The sequence below is a fragment of the Lipophrys pholis genome, assembly GCF_963383615.2.
Source record: "Lipophrys pholis genome assembly, chromosome: 20".
NCBI lineage: Eukaryota > Metazoa > Chordata > Actinopteri > Blenniiformes > Blenniidae > Lipophrys > Lipophrys pholis.
In genome coordinates this window covers 21,898,435-21,920,450 of record NC_137648.1, presented here as the reverse complement: position 1 = coordinate 21,920,450, position 22,016 = coordinate 21,898,435, and the positions used below count along the sequence as shown (strand labels likewise).

The 22,016-nt window shown below is 48.9% G+C and overlaps 1 protein-coding gene across 7 annotated transcripts in view; it reads right to left on the bottom strand.

Annotated features, from left to right (window-relative positions):
• svila (supervillin a) overlaps positions 1–21,789 on the bottom strand; it is a 37,438-nt gene extending 15,649 nt beyond the window's left edge. For 3 of the 7 annotated variants that reach the window (XM_080489203.1, XM_080489204.1, XM_080489205.1), the window contains exons 1-17: positions 21,735–21,789; positions 20,688–20,751; positions 20,416–20,558; positions 19,019–19,661; positions 14,700–15,455; positions 13,286–13,320; positions 11,856–11,920; positions 11,505–11,641; positions 10,227–10,506; positions 9,877–9,927; positions 9,200–9,536; positions 8,682–8,814; positions 6,104–6,239; positions 3,892–3,945; positions 2,268–2,348; positions 1,096–1,152; positions 209–374 (exon numbers count right to left, since the gene is read on the bottom strand). In XM_080489203.1, the coding sequence (XP_080345329.1) occupies positions 209–374; positions 1,096–1,152; positions 2,268–2,348; positions 3,892–3,945; positions 6,104–6,239; positions 8,682–8,814; positions 9,200–9,536; positions 9,877–9,927; positions 10,227–10,506; positions 11,505–11,641; positions 11,856–11,920; positions 13,286–13,320; positions 14,700–15,455; positions 19,019–19,661; positions 20,416–20,558; positions 20,688–20,695 (3,082 nt within the window). In that variant the 5' untranslated portion in view covers positions 20,696–20,751; positions 21,735–21,789. The remainder of the gene's footprint in view (positions 1–208; positions 375–1,095; positions 1,153–2,267; positions 2,349–3,891; positions 3,946–6,103; positions 6,240–8,681; positions 8,815–9,199; positions 9,537–9,876; positions 9,928–10,226; positions 10,507–11,504; positions 11,642–11,855; positions 11,921–13,285; positions 13,321–14,699; positions 15,456–19,018; positions 19,662–20,415; positions 20,559–20,687; positions 20,752–21,734) is intronic. The other 4 variants (XM_080489208.1, XM_080489209.1, XM_080489207.1 and 1 more) reach the window with 3 other exon arrangements.
• Between the last annotated feature and the right edge of the window lie 227 nt (positions 21,790–22,016).

Genomic DNA, 22,016 nt, shown 5'->3' with positions numbered 1-22,016 from the left:
TCGGTATCGGCAAGTAGCTAAAGGTTAGTACTTGTACTTTAATGGAATAGTATTGTTGTGTCTTTAAAGCCAAACAAGTGTATTATTTTGTGACGTCTCATCACGTACTTTACAAAGTAGTGTAGTTAAACACATGACAGACGTGAGTGTGTGTGTGTGTGTGTGTGTGTGTATGTGTGTGGTGTGACCTTGTGGTGTGAACTCTGACCTTTCTTCACCATGCGTGCAGCCACAGTGAACTGGGTGGAGTCGTTGGCCGCTCCGTGACCTTTGACCTTCCAGGCCTCTTCCTGGGCGACGATGAGCTGCTTCCTCTCCTGGATGGACATGTGAGCCTCGCCGCTCTGAGACTCCGCCTCCAACTCCACCATCCTCTGCAGAACCAAGAAAACGACTCAACGACAAAACGAAACCGCCTGCTGCTGCCGGTACTCGAGTATTAGTAGTTGAAGTATCTGATCCCTGAAGGGCGGGGCTTAGTAAAGTTATACCAAGTCGCTGAGATCCTGTTTTACAACGATTCCTAGTGAAAACACAAAACTTTAGTTGTGTTTGGAGTGTGTGTTTGAGAACGGCTCCCAGGGTGGAACTTTGTGAAAACACTCTTGAGTCCGTCGTCGTGGTCACGAGCAAAAACAAAACGTTCCGTCTGAATGTAAATGGAGGAAACGCTGCTGCTGGTCCTACGACGGCGCCATCTAGTGGCCCAACATGAAAACTATATGGTCTTCAGTGTGCGACGTTCCCGTGGAAACGGACATTGTTTTTAGAATGTTACGTGAAAACTTTGCTGAAACCAAAATGCAAAGTCAGCGTGTTTCCAGAAAGTTTTCACCGTCGATATGAAGACGGAGTTGAAGCGTTATTCTGAGCGCCGCCGCTGTAACCCGACACCCAAGACGGAACAAAACACTGAACACATTGTCGTGTAAACGGAGCCGCAGACGTTCACGAGAAAATTCGGCTGCGTTTGTTAGTTTGGTAAAAATGTGTGCCTGATTGTGATCGGAAGTTCGATTCCCGTCCCGAGTGTGTGAGCACTGTGGCTGGAGGAGTCGCGGCATTGTGCACAGTAATGAGGGGGTCAGAGGTCACCTTCCGTCTCCACGGGTGTCTCTCATCCACCTGAAGGAGTCTGGGAGATCTGGGGGCCTTCAGGGTCGGAGGGGGGTGGGGGTGGGGGGAGAGGATGAGGGATTAAGAGATGAAGATGAATTGACAGAAAAATGTCTCCAGCTCTGCACAAACATGTAGAAGCTGCTGGGCCATGCGGAGCAGGTGGTGGTGGTGGGGGTTGGGGGAGATGAGCAGGGCAGGTGAGTAGCCGTGAAAAACTAAGCAATGGCGTTCAATCGTGAAGCTGTGAGGTCATTGTCTTTTTAAAGATTGAGATCAATAAAAGTTCTCCTGAAAAATGGTCGTTTATATTCGGGATGCAACTGATGACACTTTTTAAAAACTACAAGCAAAGTCGAATTCATACGCAAACGATATGCGACGATGTGTGTTGCCGTAAACCTCCTTGCGCGTCGACGCTACGTTACCTCCACCAGCCTCACAGTCTACAGTAGCATAACAGAGCGTAGCATCTCTCGCCGCTCTGCTATGCTACTGCAGACCGAAGGAACGAGCTGCTGGTGGTGAGAGGATCAGTCACTTTGATCATGTTTAGCGTTTAGCATCACTGGTGTGTGAGCCTGAAACTCTTTAGCATGTAGCATCAGTGGTGTGTGAGCCTGAAACTCTTTAGCATGTAGCATCAGTGGTGTGTGAGCCTGAAACTCTTTAGCATGTAGCATCACTGGTGTGTGGGCCTAAAACTCTTTAGCATGTAGCATTGGTGGTGTGTGAGCCTGGAACTCTTTAGCATGTAGCATCACTGGTGTGTGAGCCTGAAACTCTTTAGCATGTAGCATCACTGGTGTGTGAGCCTGAAACTCTTTAGCATGTAGCATCACTGGTGTGTGAGCCTGAAACTCTTTAGCATGTAGCATCACTGGTGTGTGGGCCTAAAACTCTTTAGCATGCAGCATGTAGCATCGCTGAGCAGTTAAAATACTGAGCGTCTTCGGACTAGCTCTGGCGCGCGTCCTCTCGTCCACCTGCTGCTGATGTATGACGTCACATAATACTCGCCAGGTAGTATCGGGGATCTGTAACGAGTACTGGGTGCAGTATCAGTACATGTGTAGTGTCTGTGGGTTTCAGTGAGCCTGGTGGAGGCGAAGCCAGCAAGCAAAGCAGGAAACCTGAGGTGAGCTCCGTACCTGTTGGTCCAGGTCATCGGGGGAGGGGGGGAGGAGAGGAGGGTCAGGAGGATGAGAGAAAGTGGCGGCAAAGACTGGTTCCTATGGAAACCAGAGAAAGAGGAAAGACATCAAACAACAAGATGGAAACGGATCAGGTGGTTAGAGAGAAACTGGTGGTTTGGTTCAGGAGACGTGACGATGGAGTGCCAGCGACTATAAGTCTCTGAGGTTTGGGGTTCAGTGTCTTGCTCAAGGACGTTGACGTGTGGACAGGGAATTGAACCTGCAACGTCCTGACAGAGAGACAAGCAGAAGTCCTGACTCATAGCCTCTGGAGGTTTTTATCAACGAAACTGGGGAAACTTTTCTTTAAATGGTTCTTCTTCATTAGTTTCCTGTAAAATCAGCAACGACGCTAAACATTGGTTGAAATTCTGTGAGTAGCTTCTTGCTAGTAGCTTCTTGTTCAGGATCTAAACCTCCAGGAGGTTCACCTCCAGACACATGCCTACGATTTCAAGTGACAATGCAAAACTTGCATTGCGGGGGTGTGTTTACGCGACATAACTCGATGTAAACGGACGAAAACGCAACTTCCTGGAAATGCTCGGAATCTGAAGTTGGGGAGTCTCATTTTCCACCGTTTCCACGGCGATGGAGACAAAGTGTTGCTGAAGAGTTCCACCTTGGGAGCCATTTTCAAAAAGTTGTATTTCAACCGTTGTCATGTAAACCGACCCCCAAAACAGAAAAACTTTAGTGTTTTCACTTTAAAACTTGTTTAAATGGAGCCTCAAGTCCCGCCCACACGATGGTGCCGTTTCATGTGATCAACCACACTGCGGCGTTTTAAGAGCCTGACAACAGGTTTTTCATTTTTTAAAAGAGGTTCCAGACTGGGGAAATTTGAAAAAGCCGCTTCGGCTTTGACGTGTGGACTGACAAGACGCTCATTTGCTGAAAACGATGTCATGGCCCCGCCTCTCGACCTATAACCCCGCCTCCCTCTCCGTAACATCACTGAACAACAGCAACATGGCGGACGACCTGCTGCAGGTGGCGCTGCAGGAGCTGCTGATGCTCGTCGCTTTAAGAAAGACACATGCTGGATTTTATTCTGCTCCATGTCTTTTCCGTGTTTGTTGTGTTTCTGTGGCAGCGTTACAGTGCCACCTGCAGGCCTGACATATGTACTACGTTGTTTTGAGTATTTTCCATGGTGTCGTGTCTGGCTGATGAGGGCGGAGCCTCAGTATGCAGCTTCTACAGGAACAAAGTTACGACAGAACATCTTTCATTATTATTCACCACAGGATGAGAGAAGACATCAGTTAAAACTCAGAGAGAAAACGTGGAAAAACCATTTTCAAAATACTTTCAAAATAAGAGGAAGGTTAAGGGCATTTTTAATAAAAAGTGAAACGCAAACAAAAAAGAGAAACAGGAAAACACACCGTCAGTGTGATGAGACGCAAACAAAGAAACTCCAACACCATCACCTCCACCATCACCTCCACCAACACCATCACCTCTAGGCGCCGTTACCAGAAGAGCATGTGTTAGCGGTTAGCTCGCTACGCTAACTGCGTCGCCCCTGATAAACACTCGCAGCTAACGGGTGATGTGTGTTTGGGTTTCTTACCCAAAGCTGGTCGGTGACGGCAAACTCCTGGATCAGCACCGGCGCCTCATCGTCCTGAGGAGAGGGAAACTTTTGGTTTTGAAGCGTCCGGATCACCGGACGTCTTTAAACGGCTTCTGTCTGCCTTCGGTTTGGATCTACTTCGATCGATAGAGGAAAATCTGTTCCGTCCACTGAGGGATCGTCAGCTCTCCTCCACCATCGCTTCAACACTACAACTTTCCACCGATGTAATTAAAATACGTTTTTGTTTAAGAAGCTTCATCTGACCAGAGCGACCAAAGCTAAACTCTCCCTGACCGCACATGAAAACAAGTCACACCGACGTACACAAACACATTGCTTCCGTTTCAGAAAAGGTTCCTGTTTCGACAGAAACAGTGACAACGATGTCGTTAGCATGTTGGGCCAGTAGTTTGTTTGAGTAATGAAAATGTCTGGTATACAGACCGCCGAAAGTTTTGCTTTTTCAATTGATTTCCCTGGATTAACTAACGGCAACGTGACATGTCGAGGCCAGAAAGTGAGAAAAGCGACTTGGGGCCGTCGGAAACGTCTAAACAGAGAGGAACGCCGTCGACACGGAGCCTCGTGGAAAAACAGAGAAACAGGCGACGTGCAGGAAACACATCAGCTTTATTTATTCACAGGACAGGACAGGTAGAGACACACGAGGGAAAGATTCCAGGTGAAGACATGCAGCACAGCGGGAACAAGGTCAGAGGTCAGGACAGTCAGCCAGCCCTGTTACTGCAGGTTACAGCTTCCTGTTACTGGAGGTTACACAGTGAAGCTTCCTGTTACTTCCTTTTTAACACCAGAGTGTTGAACTATTAAAAAAGGTTGACGGAGCCTAAAGGCCCCTGCATCCTCCCTTTTTGAACCCATAAGAACAAGAAGAAAATTCGCCAGTGACGTCAGCCAGCTGCTGAAAAAAAGCTGCTTTTTCGGCAGGACTGTTCTACTCCAATAAGAAGCTGCCGAAGTCGGAGGCCACGCCCCCTCGGAGCAGCCACACGTCTGTGATGCGGCGTTTAAACTTTTCAACTGCACAGTTATATTTCTGGCCTCCAGTGCTTTCAGAAATACATTTCTCTGAACTGTTTCAGTGATAAAAGAGAGTTTTTGTCCGAGCGCCATGTTGATCCGGTATTAACTACAGGAGCTGACAGCTGTTCGTGATGCGTTCAGGTGCATCATGTAAAAGCCTGCACTCATACAGTAGCGATGTTACAAGCTAAATATGATTCAAATAAGACTGATAGTCATGAGCGAACTGGAACTGGAACGCGCATGCGCAGCACACGGCAGTGCAGAGGTTTCGGCAGTGCGGCTCCCACAGAGTTTGGCCAGGGCGGTTGACACAGCCAAAACAAATTCCTTCGGCCAGAGGGAGCTGGAAGAAGGAAATGACGTCATTTTGTTCGGCAGGACCCCGCACTGCCGAACTTTCGTCTTGTTCTTATGGAGTATAAGAGGCCTTTACAACACACTATATTTGAGATACAGTTTCTTTCAGTTCTGTAACGATAAGTCCTTTCACTCTGCTCTCACTCTGTCCACTCCTTCTATGATGCCAGATTCTATGTGACTCTCTTAGTTTTCTTTTTATTAGAGTCATCTTTCTCTATATCCTGACGCTTGTCTCTCACACTGTTAATTTAGCTGCAGATTAGCTCATGAAATGAAAGAAAAGCAGAAGAAAACAGAAGAAAAACGTCGTGCAGCAGCAGAGACGGAACAGAGAGAGAAAAAAAAAAAAGACAAACATGAAAAGACGCAGACGACACACAACCTCTCTGTTTTAATCCGTCCAATTTTCATTCTGCACAACGTGATTAGTTCCACCAGAAGATGAGTAATGGTTGTATCGGGGATCTTTCACGAGTACGAGTGCTCTGTGCGGTATCGGGCCGATACTCCAAACTGGTATCGGTGCGTCCCTCGTGAGTGAGGATGAAATAAAGAGTCTGTTACTGTATTAGACCTCGTTTACACGTCAACGATTTCAACAGAAAACATTTGATGTGTTTCAGGTCCGTCGCCACGACAACGGAGCTCAGAGTCACTGAAAACTTTTCTGAAACCAAAACGTGAAAACGATGTGTTTTCACGGGAAACGTTGTCGTGTAAACAGGGTTTTGGTTAAACTTCAACCTTGCAGGGCGTCCAGCCGCTCCCTCAGCAGCGAGCGTCGACTTCATGCCGTTACCTTCTTGAGGCTTTGCTCCGCCTCCCAGAGCGAGGCGGCGTGCTGCTGCTCGCCGCCAGCGACCTTCGCCACGTCCTGCTTCCTGTTGATCCGGTTCCTCCAGTCCTCCTCGCCGCTCTTCTTCAGCAGGGCCACTCTGGTCACAACGAGACGAAGCAATCGTCAAGATTAGTTTGAGTTTACGAGAGCGGAGTCGCAATGAGGCTGGTGTCAAATTACAAATTCAAAGAGCAGATTATTTCAATATATTCATATTTCTATATTTTTTTTTTAATCCAGTGAGAGATTGAAGATAAAAACCAGATGTTCAGCGGAGAGACTGATGAGCTGCGTAAAAAGGCCCAATACTTAATATGTACGTGTCGCAAAAAAAACCTGGACTGCACCGAGATAAATGACGTTTCCATGCACTGTGTATTCATGTCCTGAATATTCACAGTGCTAAAATATTAAATGTGAAAAGTGCAAATAATTCAAAATAATTGTCCAGAGTTTGTTCCTGCAGATTGGAAACGGAGCAGAAAAACAAAAATCAAGAGAAAAATGACCAAAAAATAAGAAACTGCTGGTGGAAACCGACGACACTGAAGTAGGGTTGTTCGGTATACCGGTACTGTGTAGGTATCTCGGTACTGACGCCTTTAAAACGATACTATACTGGGCCCGGCTGGTACCAGTATCTATTCTTTTTTTTTTTTACGTCGCCGTGGAGCGTCACTGTGTTGGAATTTGCACCTTTTTGTGGGGGAAGCGTCGGCCGGCTGCTACGCCTTCTGACTTGTTTTGGACAATCGAAAGTGCTCCGCTTTCTTTTCTTTTCTTTTTTTTAGAATTTTTTTTCCACTCCCGCGCTCCGACCCGAGATCCGCAAATGAATAAGCGCTTCATACTCGACCTACACAACTTCAAAATAAAAGTCAAAACATATTTTCAAAACATATTTCCCCTAACCAAGCTTGTACTTTGAGAAGAATACCAAATGCCAGTAAGCTATTATAAATATTAGTATTATAAATATAATACTATAAAAAGATTATAATATGAAAATATTAAATTTTTGCCATTTATTGTTATAAAGATTACTGCATAGTAACGTACCATTTAAAGACATTGGTCCTACTTAAGACACGCTGTATCTCGTGACATTTTATGTGTTTTATGTGTCTCGTTTTATTTGGAAAAGTATTGCAAGTATCGAACTACATGGTGGTATCGGTATCGATACCAAGATGTTGGTATCGTGACAACACTACACTGGAATGTTGAGACGTGGAGGACATGAACTCTGAAGGGAAACGTCAACGTGGCTCCGACTGTCCATCTCTTTGATCTTCAAGCGAATGTTGGCGTGCGCCGGCGTTGCGTCACGCTGTGCCAAAGGGTCCGAGCTGCAGCGTCACATTGATCGATGATGTAATGAAGCGGTGGAGTCCCGCGGCGGTCTGAGCAGGCCGGTATGGATCCAGGGTTGATCAGGCAGACCGTGTCGCTATTATTCAACCAGCTGCTCTGCTGCGGCTCTTTGGTCTAATCGAGGTAGAGTCAGGCTGCAGGACCTCTGAAGGCCCAAGAAAAAGATCTGAATCACAGACTGGTGGTAATCATATTTTGTCCATGAACACTTATTAAATAATTCCAGATGTTCTGTCCACTTCCTCTCATAGCTTCTCCCTGGCTGCTGCTTCCAGACGTTATTTCCATAGTAAAGCTTTTAACCAATCACATTGCAGCCATCACCTGTTGCCAGGTAAAGAAATCTGCCTGAGAACTTCACGTTCGATTCTGCAGTATAAAATAAGTGTTGATCACGCTGCTGCTTCAACCAATCAGATGTTGAGTTGGCGACTCAGGGTGACGATAGAGTATTCCTGTCCTCTGATTGGACAGTTTCCTCTCCAGCGCTAGCTGGCTGCTTCTGTAGCGGTTTTGTGAATCGACAATGACTGAAAGAGAAAGACACTTGGTTGTAGATTTATAATCAAAACCATTTTCAAGACGGACTTTCCCAGAGGTCCTTGAACGCACCGCAGCACTCCGAGCACACGGAGGTCCGGAGCAAGTTACTTGCGCTCACTACAACTTCCATGGCAGGACTCAGGATTATGTAATTTGCCAGATTTCAAGACCAAGAAAATGTGATGTTTGTCTTCCTGCTCGAGCCCCAGATGTTTCTGGACCTTTGTCATGCGGCTGCAGCAGAAGGAGAAACGTTGCGAGAGTTGAGCAACGGCTCTTTACTGCATTTCTGCATAATAACATGGTTGTAGAGCCACAAATGGTCTTAGACCAGCACTAGTGAAGGTGGAGTTCTGAAAGGCCACCACTGGGTGAAATACATCGATTGTTCTCCTCAATTGCACAAACGGAAACCTTCCCTGGACTCTGCGGCGGGTGGAGGTCGAGGGCAGGAGGGGGTGAGGCCTCATTTCAACGCATATTGAATCCTAAACGTTCATGTTTACAGGGCGACGTTCTGAAAACGATGTAGTGAGCATGTTGGGTCACCAGAGGGCGCTTTTCCCCCCAAGGAGACATTTCCTGTCCTGCTAACTCACTGTGCTGATGGAGCTCGCCGTACCTCTCTCTGATGGACATGTGTCTGGCCGCCATGGCCTCGCTCAGCTCGTCTGCAGACTGGAGCTGAAGAAGAGCGTCGGCGTGCTGAGGTCGGCTCGCCGTCCCGGGAGAACCGGACGCTGCGTCCAGCAGATCTGTGAGACAGACGAGGAAACACAATCAATACCTTTCCAGCAAGTATGGAAGTGTTATCGAGTTTCCTGGGACGAGGCGAATGTCACAAATGGATTTTTAGACACACACACACACACACACACACACACACACACACACACACACACACACACACACACACACACACACACACACACACACACACACACACACACACACACACACACACACACACACACACACACACACACACACACACACACACACACACACACACACAAAGTCATACAGTTTTATATCTGAAGGTTTTTCGGGCGTTTAGAATCAAATAAAGCGTCGACAATAAAAGAAGCGCTGCTGGATGACAGGACCATGAACACGAAGGCAGAGAGCAGGCGGTCTTACCTCCACTGACGCTCCTGGTCTTCGGATCGTCCCCCCTCTGAGACCCCGTCTGGTCCTGGAACACGAGGCTCTCTGAGCTCTGCACCGCTCTGGACTGCTGCTGCTGCTCCTGTCCAATCACAGGCTCCGCCTCCGGGGAGGACGGCCTGCCGGCGCCCCCTCTCTGCGGAGCCCCGCGGCGCACAGACGGGTCCATGGATCTCCAGGTGGGGCCGTCCGGGTGGCGAGGGGGGGCGGAGTTTCGGGGGAGGTGGATGTCTCCGGCGTGGTCGGAGGAGACAGTGCCGCCTCCTTCCCCTCCCCGGTGTCCCGCCTGAGACGCAACGCCGTCCTGAAACTGATGGACAGAAAAAGGAGGAGTCACACACACACACACACACGTTCATCCATCAGACACTCAAACAAACCAGACTGAACAAGAAGCAACAGAAACCAAACAGTTTCCTCTGCGTCCAAACAACCAAGCTGGTTTTCCTTTCATGTCTTTCAACGAGTGTAGAAGCGAGACATCACAGAGCGAGAGAGACGTCACAGAGCGAGCGAGACGCCACAGAGCGAGCGAGACGCCACAGAGCGAGCAAGACGCCACACAGCTTGTGCTCGTCCCGGAAGTGACCTTCCATCCCTCAGACGCCCTCGGCGGTCACTTCCGGGACGGAGACTCAGGGCGGCCTTACTTGTCGTACGGGGCTGTCGCACAGCTCCTGGTCGTCTACGTCTGAGAGCTCCTGGAGCAGAGACACAACGTGCTACATCAAACCGCCACCAGGTGTCACTAATCCTCACTGAGCTCTACCAGAACTTCACACATTCAAGTACGAGATGGAAGAACTCTGATAGAACCACAAAGCAACTCTTCCTTCTAGGTTGTGTGAGGATGAGGAATATGGAATCAATAAGGAGAGCCGACTGTAAGACTCTTCACAGAGTCCAATGTCATGAATTAAAAACAATAATGTGTTTTCACTACAGCATGGTGTGAACGTCTGAGTATCGATTGCTCCGGTAAACAGTGTGAAGCTGAGACCTGCTCCATGTCTCCCAGGGTGATGGGCTGCGTCTGGTAGCGAGCGTTGGCCCGGCGCTGCCGGGTGTCGCCCCGCGTGCGGGTGACCCTGGTGGGCGGCTGCGCCAGCCGGTTGAAGAGTGCCATCTTCTCCGTCAGGCTGAGGCTGCAGAGGTCGGGCTCCTCCCGGCTCGGACTCCCAGCTTTCCCCTCCATGTCCGGAGCTCGCCGGGACTCCCGCCTCCTCGCTTCCGGCGCCGGCTCCCGGGCCGCTGTGCTCTGCTGCGAGGCCGCCTGCAGGCTGAGGAGAGGAAGGTCATGCAACATGCCAGGTGTGAGCACATCCAGCCACAGTGAATCAGAGATAGGCAGGTTCTGCACACATGCAGGGTGAGTCCTGACGTTTCATTCTGTTAACACCAGAGGGCGCCAAACTTCCAACACGCCATGCACCAGGGGCTTTTAGACTAATCAATACACCTCAGTGTGTTAGACACTGCAGGCCGAGCTGACGGTCAACACACTGCACACGCCTGTGGTGTGTACCTGTATGACGGGGCAGTGCTGCACACGAGGGTGGGGCTACGACACACACACACACACACACACACACACACACACACACACACACACACACACACACACACACACACACACACACACACACACACACACACACACACACACACACACACACACACACACACACACACACACACACACACACACACACACACACACACACACACACACACACACACACACACACACACACACACACACACACAGAAATGATAAGGATCACAGACATGAAGAAGGAAGGAAAATGAGATTTTCTGGAAACACACCCACTAGTGGACCAACATGAAAACTACATTGTTTTCAGTGTTTATGCAGTTTCCGTGGAAACGGATAGTTTTCAAAACGTTGTCATGTAAACAGAGAGCAGAGAAAGCATGGTGAGAAAAGATGACTGGAGGTATGAAACTAAATTTCATCTCAGACGGTTTGAATGAAATTTTGCAGGAAAAGTGAAAAGTGATGAATCAGCAATCGAGCTAAAAAAAAGAAAAGAATGGATACGTGAACGTTTATCACTCCTGCCCAACACACAATCCACAACAACACCTAACGTTAACCTGTTGGTCGAGTGATTTACATTAGGAGGCGACTTCTCCATCGAAACATACCAGTGCAGACCACCAGATGTCACTGTATCACAGCAGAACACTGCTACCACAGAAAAGCCTTCTTTACGTTGATCAGTCCTGGTGAACGTCGGTGTTGATAAAGACTCACGTGGCGGCGATGACAACCTCCTCTGTGGTGATGGGCTGAGTTCTGGATCGGTCCTGAGTCCGTCTCAGTCTCCGGTCGATGACGGTGTTTCTGGACCGAGGCTTCGGAGCTCCGCCATCGATGCTCCTCTCCAGCTCCTGCGGGAGCAGCGACGGATGTCAGGTCAAGACGGCATCCACCCTCTAACCGTTATCCACCCCCACTCTCCATCCCTCCACCCTCCCTCCCTCCATCCACCCTGACAGTGTGTAAATCAAAGTGATTGTGACTGAAACTGTGTGAACTGAACTCGATGTGACGGTTCATGGTGAAGCTGTGAGGACGGAGAGAAAGAGAAACGGAGAATCTCACCCTGAAGAGAGAACGTTTGGCCGCTACGCTCAGTTTGGCTCGTTCGTCCAACTTCTCATCATCAGCTGTGGAGAGAAGCAGAAGAAGATGAATTGCAAACGGTGGATGTTTAAAGAACCAGCGCCGTGTTGAGTTTCGCTCTCGAGCCGCTAAACACGCTACGATTTTAACAGTCTAACCAGCGACACCGTACGGCGAGAATCTAAGAAACTTTGCTCACGACATGAAGTTTGCTGTGTTCAGAGCAGAAGATGAAAACAAGCTGAATCTCAACCGACGACGACGTGAGTCGACGTGAAGATGTAAGAATTAAACGTCATCCGTGTCCGTCCATGAGAAAGAAACTAGTGAAACATGAACGGAGCCTCGTCCTCGTGGATCTTATGTGTTTGGAGAGAAATCCCAAGAACTGTTTTGTTTCCATCCCACAGGCTTTTTTGATGCGTTTTACCATCAAAGAATCTAATTGATTTTAGCTCCAGTGTGGCGCCAGTCACCACGTCATTTCAGTCGTCATTTCTATTGGTTGGTTAGTTGTCATAGCGACGTCACCAAGCTTGTGACTCAGTCAGAAGAAACTGCTGGAACTTGTGATAATGTCTTCAGCAGAGAAACAAAATTCAATCTTCTCCTCAAAATCACATTTGCGAGAGTTTCAACGCTGGAGGCAGAAAACCGTTTGAGCTTCAATACAAAACCACTTAAAGTCACATTTTAGTCGTTGGTCCCTGAACTTAACGTCAGAGCTGCAGAGGACGAAGGAAGTCAAATTGTTTTCAAATATCGCACTGATCCCACTTTTTGTTGAAGTTGCTGATGAATGACATCATGTAGTACTTGCTGGGTTGTATCAGGGATCTATAAGAAGTATGAGTACTTCGTGCAGTATCGGTACCGGTATCGGTACTGGTGCGTCCCTAATATTGACTCCTGAAGTCAAACTAGATAATGACTGAACTGAAGCCTTAATCTGATTACTTTGCACATTACCGTGATCTCATCAACCTCCACGTACTACAGATTAAACCCGTCATGTCGGTCGCATTATCGTCAAATATGAAGGTTGTTGCAAAGTGAGAAGGTAACTTTTTACCTGAAACGCTAATAAACAGTAAAACTGTATAGAAGATTCACCCGTCACAAACACAAATGAATCTTTAACACCGTTTGTAAGGATGAAGCGAGTCAACATCCCGGCCAAGGAATCACACTGGTCAGATATATTACTGCCAACATGATTGTTTGTAATAGATTACATCACCAAATACTGAGTGCAGACCTGCATTAGTTCGAGATTTAATCAAAAGACATTTCAGTTTCTACCTCAAGTATGAAGAGAGTCAAGCACAAAGGATGCTGACGGGAACGAAGTCTTCTGAAAGTTAACTTTTACCGTCGGTACTTTCTTTAACAGACAGAAAACGACTCACCTTCAGCAGACACAAAGTCGGAGCTCACGCAAGACCTTCAAAAAAACAAAAAACAGAAAGAGAATCAGTGCAGGGTTGGAGCATCTGGGCAGCAGAAGACGAGCAGCAGAAGACGAGCAGCAGAAGACGAGCAGCAGAAGACAAGCAGCAGAAGACAAGCAGCAGAAGACGAGCAGCAGGCCGGTGATCCGTCCGGAGACGAGCCGGACGCAGGAGAAGCATGTTAGCATGCGTTAGCAGGAGAAATGGTGAAAAGCAGGTTTAGCTGGAGAATTAAAAGGCTTTACACAAGTCTGCTCCGTTCCACGGTCTTGGAGGCTGATTACCCACAAAGGCCAATTCATGCTCCCTCGCCGTGGTCACATGTGGCGACGGCGGCCAAACGCCCATCAGACGGACCTTTGGTCGCTAAGCTTCCATGTTTGTTAACGTTGTTAGAGTGAAGGAAAACTCCGCCGCTCGGCTCAGAGGATCCAAGTTACACTGGACAGACACTGGAGAACTATTTATGGAAGCACTGATACCACTTTTTAAAAGACGAATACAAGTACAAGTACTGACCTTTAGCTACATGCCCATACAGAGTACTGATACAAGTACTTCTTAAATACCATTAAGCAGTACGCTACTGTAGACCGAGGGACTGAGCTGCTGGTAATGAGAGTATCAGTCAGATTTTAACTATGTTTAGCATTTAGCATTGCTGGAGTGTGAGCCTGAAACTCTTTAGCATGTAGCATTGCTGGAGTGTGAGCCTGAAACTCTTTAGCGTGAGCCTAAAACTCTTTAGCATGTAGCATTGCTGGAGTGTGAGCCTGAAACTCTTTAGCATGTAGCACAGCTTGGAGTCATGTGCTGAACAGTTAAACTACTGAGCGACACTGGGGTAACTCTGCTGGTCAAAATGTCTGAGGAAGTTGCTGGCGATGTACGAACTATCAGAACATAATTCACGATCGATCTTACTTTTGTCATTCTCATTAATATTAAAGAATATCCAAACCGCCAACATTGCTCCGCCTCTCTTGTCTCCCTGCCAACGACGTTTCATGACATCACGTAGTATTAGTCAGGTTTTATCGGGGAGTTTTTACATGTATGAATATTCCGTGCAGTATCGGGCCGATACCTGATACTGGCATCGGTGCATCCCGAATAGAAACTGCTTAAATGTACAATTGTTAAATACTGTAATACCTGGTTTTTAAGGTGGGGTGAGGCCATGCAGGTCATGAGCTCAGACTAAACTAGTCGAACCCGTAATGAAGCAAACATGGAGCGGCAGGAAGCTTGGTGTTAGTGGCCATTAATGCAAGAAGCTCAGTTCTGAAGGTTAGAAGCGGTGCAGCGCTGTCGGTTCCACAGCGGACTACGCTGCTCGTTAGTTCAGCCGGCAAGACGAGCTCCGACCTACAGCTGAGTGCGGCGGCTGGTTGGAGGCGTGGTGGTGCTTTCCATGTAGGAGTGTCTGAGCTGGGCCACGGACACCCGGGCGTCCCGGTGATCCTCTCCATTACCGAGGGCTTCTTGGGGGCCCGGCGGGTTGCGCCGAATGGCTGCTCGGGAGTCACCGGGGCTGAGAGCCGTGTTGGAGGTTGAGACTCCCGCTCCTACATGTGGTGTTCTAGGCTGGACGTGGACGGAGGCGGGGCCTCTCTGCACGTACAAGACTTTCTCCTGGTCCCTGGGTTTGCCCTCTGCTTCCTCCCACCTGGTTCTGGATCTCTGCCCTCCTCTCACAGGCTCCTCAGCTTCAGCCTCCCGGGTGTGGCCGACACTGGACCTGGACGCCTCCATCTCCTCCTCCCCCGCCCCCCTTCGAGGATCCTCTGTGCTCCTCTTGCGCCGGCGGATCTCAGAGGGCAACACTGCTTTCTTGCTCCTCAGGAGGCCTTCGGTCCTCACGCCGTCGGCCTCCTCCAGCTCTTCGTCCTGGACGTCCTGCAGTCCAGAGGCCATGGACAGGTAACTGGGGAAGCCGCCGGCTTCTGGTCCCCCAGGCGGACCAGCAGGTGGAGCCTGAGCCTGGTGGAGCTGGGTGGAGGCCTGCTGGCCACTTGGTGGAGAAGTCTGGGGCTGCCGACGGAACACGGGAGCTTCTGGGGCGTTTCCCGAGTCTGGGCTCCTCTGGCGGCCGTCCTCCTTGGCGAGTCTCTCTCTAACTCGGATTCTTCAGGGAGACAAAGCACCGGTTACCTTCAGTCGACCACTGAAGCTCATGAAGGTCACCACTGTCTGATCCAATCACAAACACACAAAGCAGCGGCTGGTCTAAAGCAGAGGCTCCTGCTTCTTCAGGACAGAGTTTGATATGAGCCCCGTTTACACCACAAGGATTTCAAGAGAAAACGTTAAACGTTGCAGCGTTTAGCGAGTCTGTTTACACGATGATTAAACGACTTTATGAAAACTGCTTTCAAGGAGGAACTTTTTGGAAACGCTCCGGCTCCGAATCAGTGAAGTTGGCAGAGATGCTGCTGTTGCACATGTGCACTACGGTCGTGGTAACTAGTAGTTCTGCACATGCTCAGTAGATGGACATCGTTTTCAGAACGTTGCCGCGCAACTTTTCTTAAACAAAAAAGCAATAAAAAAAAAATTCAATTGAAACGTGGTGTAAACGGGGTCCAAAGCATCGCAGCTGGAGAGCGGGCTGATTCCTGAAGAACCAAACAGAACAATTCAACTCTCTGCATGTATCTAGAAAGTTTTTCCACACGGAGATTAAACTGAAACACAGCAGGTACATGAGGTGAGGTTATGGTCCAAAGCCAAGAGGATGAAGACGATGAAGATGATGCAGAGAGTACTGAGCACGGTTTATGGGCGGAGGTTGGGGGGGTTTAGTCCAGCCGAAACGGAACACGATGAGTGATCGGGGGGGTGGTGGTGGCAGGGGGGCTGGTGTACCTGGATGGCCAGTTGATGAGGGTGTGGGTGTCGCCCTCAGCGTCAGTCTGGAGGAACCAGTCAGAGCTAAGTTTGGCCCCGACGCTGCACCAATGGGAACCCAAGACGTGAGTGAACACCCGGCGGGGGGTGGGGGGGGTCACAGTGCAGATTTAGACTCTGCTCTTACACATTGTACACACTACTGGCTTCACATGAGGCCTGACAGTTACACAGTTAAATGGACTCAAGCTTCCAGAAGGTTAATAAACATGTTTCATCAGGTGTCTGAAGGAAAACCTGGAGGAAAAATCCATCTGAGGGATTCATATCACTGTTTGACACTCGGTACATTCAGGAATGTCTGAGGCTTTATGGACTGAAGCAGATATTAAAGAAAAGATTAGAATGACTCAATCTGACTCTCGTGGTCACTGAAACAACCTGAAGAACTTCTGAGGCACCGACCTGACCGGAGCGGAGTTCTGACACATCAGTCAGCAAGAAGACTGACTACAGTATCCGAGTACCTCAAACAACAGATGATTGTAAAGATCTGCAACCAGACTGGAATAAATCTGTAACAGACATTCTGTCCAAAGTTATATCGAAGAATTACCGTGTCTCAGCTTTTTGTCCAATGAGAGGCATTTTTATTTATAATAAATAAAAAGAATAGTGAATGAATGGAAACATGAATTTTGTTATGCTAATGCTCAATTTACACGACAACAATTTAAAATTACGCAAAACTTTCGTTGTGTTTTGGGGTACGTTTCCACGACAACAGAGCTCAGAGTCATTGAAGATGAAGCTTTTTGAAAACGCTCCATCTCTGTGGCGTTTCTACCACTGCCGTGGAAGCACACGCCTTTTCTGAAATGGATTCCCCAAAACGGTGCGTTTTCACCTGAAATGTTGTCGTGGAAACGAGACCTGATTCTGCATCTGAACCATGAAGGACTTGGATCTCTGATGACCAATGAGCAACTTCGAACAGCATTTTTAAAGGGATATAACCTTAAATTACGTGGCGTAGAGCTGCAGCTTTAAAGCTGAAGAATGAAGCTCGGGGTCATTTCCTGGTTGAAGGTCGACCTCCGTCACACCGAGTGTCAGTAGCAAAATAAACGACTTCACTCTCGACCTTCAGACGGCCCGTTACCAGCAGCCGGGCCTCGCAGCTCGCCGATTGGACCCAGCTTGGGGTCACAGATACGACTCGCCGCCCGGTAACATGACACCCGACACAGGCACGCACAAACGCATCGGCTGGGTTATAAAGGACAGCGAGGAAGAGCACGAGGAGGCCAGAACAAGTCGAGGAGCGAGTCAAGGAGCGAGTCGAGAAGCAAGTCGAGGAGCGAGTCACGAAGCAAGTCGAGGAGCGAGTCACGAAGCAAGTCGAGGAGCGAGTCGAGGAGCGAGTCGAGAAGCGAGTCGAGGAGCGAGTCGAGGAGCGAGTCGAAGAACGAGTCAAGGAGCGAGTCGAGTAGCGAGTTGAGGAGCAAGTCAAGGAGCGAGTCGAAGAACAAGGCGTGGAGCGAGTCGAGGAGCGAGTCGAGGAGCGAGTCAAGGAGCGAGTCAAGGAGCGAGTCAAGGAGCGAGTCGAGGGAGCGAGTCGAGGGAGCGAGTCGAGGGAGCGAGTCGAGGAGCGAGTCGAGGAGCGAGTCGTGGAGCGAGTCGAGGAGCGAGTCGTGGAGCGAGTCGTGGAGCGAGTCGTGGAGCGAGTCAAGGAACAAGTCGTGGAGTGAGTCGAGGAGCGAGTTGAGGAACGCTCACGATCTGGACGGACTGACTGAAGAAACGCGACTCCCTTCATTTCCAATCCAAACTCTCCCAGTCTGAGGTAAGAAATGCTGCAGTGACAGTAAAGCCTCATAGAGGAAACATCAGGCTCAGTGCTGCTCACCTGTCTCACCTGGCAGGAGACTGATCAGACCAGTAACAGTTTGTTCCTGTGAATTCACACCTCCAGATAACAGAAAAGTGTTTTATGGCCAAAGAGGAATTACGTCGCAAAACTGATTAAACACAAGGAGTTACTGAGACATAAGAGGCTTAACATTCACAAGACGCTCTACTGGATGTTGGACCACAGAGCAACACAAAGCCTGCAATTAGTGCCTCAATTTGACTTATTTACTTTGAATTAAACACAATCTGGCACAGTTGCTCTTGGTAATCCCCGATGTGAACGCATGACAGCTACGATCTGAATCCTACTGCTCAACAAACAGACGGACCAGGACGCCTCATAGAACAATCTGGATGAAGGAAATCCAAGAAAAAACTGAAAACAACTCCCAAAGTAATGACCGAGACCAAAGTTTCATCTCTTCTGAAGGTTACGCAGAATCCTGCTGGATAATCCCCAGAAATACATTTGACTGAAACAAAAATTCAAAAATAAAGGTATGTTTTCACCTGGAAATGAAATGAGGCCTGAAACTACAAGAACAGCTCAGCAGTGTTGTCGCCTCACTGACGGACCTGAACAACAAGCAGGCGTCTCACTGTCCTCTGGCTGGAGGACACACAGGAAGCAACCAGCTCGCGTTTGCTGACGCGGCGCAAACAACCAGCGACCTTGAACATGTGTGGATAAAAACAAAGAGACGGGACGATTCCTCCGGTGGATTACTGCTGCAGTGGATCCTTCTGGAGGCGACGCTCGGTACAGGGGAGGCGACGCTCGGTACAGTGGAAGTGACGCTCGGTACAGTGGAGGCGACGCTTGGTACAGTGGAGGTGACGACGACAATCAAGAGCAGAACTCACAGAAATATGGAATCCAAGTTCTTAAATCTAGAAAGGCAGTGAGGGTGATGTGAGGATACTCACCCCGTCCTGCTGAGGGCGCCGTGGGCCTGCTGCTCGATGAGCAGATCTCCAGGAGGCGCTCTCTGCTTCGACGAGCCCAGCGACCGGTGCCCGCCCAGCCTGGGCGAGCTGGGCGGCATCGCCGCGACGGAGCCGTCCATCCCAGGCCCCCCGGTGGACGACGACAGCGGCGTCACGTCCATGTAGGAGGGTTCGGGAGCCACGGCCCGGCGCTGGTTCTCCAGGTTCATCAGCCGGTCCCGCTCCGAGAGGGCGTCGCCACGGGGACGGACCTCGCCGCTCTGCTCTTCTCGTCCCGGCCGAGAGCCCACGTTCGAGCCCGGCATGTTGCGCCTGTCCGAACCATCCGAGTCTTTCCGGGTGCGGGTGTAGCGGGAGGAACAGTCCGAGTTGGGCTCCTGATCCAGACAGATGCCGTAGCTCTCGGCCAGCTGCCGGCGGCGCTCCGCCTTGTAGCGCGCGATGCGCTCGGCCTTGGACTCCAGGTCGGCGACGCCTGTGATGGAGGAGGAACTGAGCACTGGCTCCAACGGGACGGACAGCGGAGGGTCGGGTCTGTTTCGAGCTCGGGACTGTCGCTCTGGAGCCTTCACCGGCGCCGGCGTGTTTTCAGTCCCCTCCGACGCATAACGCTGCACCGTCACTTCAGAGACAGAAAGGAAAGAGAAGAAGAACCAGTGATGCAACTACTTCAACTGAAAACTACAAACTGTCATAGTGTTTCAGGCCCGTCCACACCGCAACTACTTCAACTGAAAACTACAAACTGTCGTAGTATTTCAGGCTACTTGTTCTGCATGTGTGGTTTCATTACAAGAACTAGAGCTACACTTGGTAGAGCGCAGACCTTCGTCAACGACACATTTGTTTGCGTAACAGAGTTAGCATCGCTAGCATGTTAGCTCATATCGATGCTAACTAGCCTGTCAGGTAGCTACATCACTGAGTGAGCACTGAGCAGGGAGCGTCTCCATGGCAACAGACGCTGATCTCCTTTGATTTCCATAAGGTGCCTCTCTCATCTGCTATGTATGGGACATTTTTTTGCAGTTTTCTGGTATTTATTTCATAAACAGTTTGCCGTTAACATCCCAAAATCTAATCGATTGGTCCTTGGAGGATGACAAATCATCCCTTAAGATTTCATGCAATCAATAGTTTTTGCAAAAAGTTGGTAAAATAAATAAATCCAAAACAAACAAAAACAAATAAATAAACAACAGCACCCACTAGTGGTCTTGCACATTAACTACATGGCTCTCAGTGTTTCTACCATTTCAGTGTAAATGAACATCATTTTCAAAACATTGTTGTGTGAATGTGAAACTTTCCTAAAACGAAAACGATATGCTTTCCCAAACATCGTCCGAGCCGCTGTGGCGTTTTGCTCGTCTCACCAGCGCGGGGCTCGCAGAGGTCGGAGGCTCTGGTGTATCGGGGCGTGTCCTCTTCCAGAAGCCGGTTTGCCACCAAGCTGGGCAGCAGCGACGGATGAACCTCGCTCTCTATGCCCTCCAGGCGCCGTGCGATTCGCTCTTTCCTGCATCCAGACAGGAAGTGATGAACAGTCAACCTAGACCCTCATTATCCTGCTCAGCAGCACCTTAGTTAGAAGCACTGGGAGCCGTTTTATAGATCATCATCATCATCATCATCATCATCCTCTCACCTGTTCATGTCACAGTCACTCGCACTCGTGGGGATGCCTTCGAATCTTTTTCTCAGTTCAGACACTTGAAGAAAAAACGAGAATAAAAACAGTGTTGGAAGATTTCAAGGAAGCGAGGAAACTACGACTTCCTGTCATCTGAGCTTTTTCTAAGTCACTTGGGCCTGCAAGTATTGTTATTTGTGTATTCTATTGATATTTGTATGTGTGTGTGGTTTCATCACAAAAACAAACAACAGCACCAACTAGTTCATCGTCATGCCAACTACATCGATCACAAAACTTGGACTAAAAAAACCCTCATATTTGATTGATATTAAGAACTAGAGCTACACTCGGTAGAGCGCAGTCCTTCGCCAACGCCACATTTGTTTGTGGAACCGAGTTAGCATTGCTAGCATGATAGCCGTTAGCGCATATCGATGCTAACTAGCCTGTCAGGTAGCTACATCACTGAGTGAAACACTGAACATGTGTTTCCATGGCAACAGACGCTGATCTCCTTTGATCCATGAGGCGCCTCTCTCATCCACTTTGTATGGGACATTTTTTTGGCAGTTTTTTGGGGGATTAATTCGGAAACGGTTCGCTGCCAACGTCGATTGGTCCTTGGATGATGACAAATCTCCCCTGAAAATTTCATGGAATTCGTAGATACAAACCAATGAATAAATAAATATATTAACGCAGACGAAAACACAAACCTTCTCGCCAAACTTCGTGGGCGAAGGTAAAAATAAAAAGAACATTTCTGTATCGGTGAAGCTGTACGACTGTTATTGGTCTTTCTAATCAGACGACCAACATCCAGCTGTGTCTGATAATCTCACATCAGTCACAGAACAGGTCGTCAACATCTCCACTCCAGTCACTATTCAACATGTACGTACAGCGGTACGTCTGTACAGTCTCTAGTAGAAAAACTGCTTCAGACAAATGTTGCCATGAAGCCACCAGGGAGAAGAAGCTGCTGCTGCTGCACAAGAGCAACTTGATAAAAACCCAGAGAACGACTCAGCAGAACTGAACCAACAGCCCGTCACTCACCTCTGGGGAGGTTGGCCAGGAGACGCACATCGATGTCCTTGGTGCTGTTGGCCGGGTCGTCTGGTTCCTCGTAGGAGAATTCTTTGGAGAAGCTGAAGTAAAAAAAAAACAACTTGTTATTGAAACAAGTTGAGCTGTGGGAAGTTGGGAGGCTGATCTGCAGGATGAGGCTCATTGAATCAATCACAACTCCGGCAGAAGTTCGTCCAAATGCCTGCCGTGTTGCTGGAAGCGAGTTGGGTTTGAATCGTGGTCAAGAATGTTGTCGGTCAGCCAGAAGAT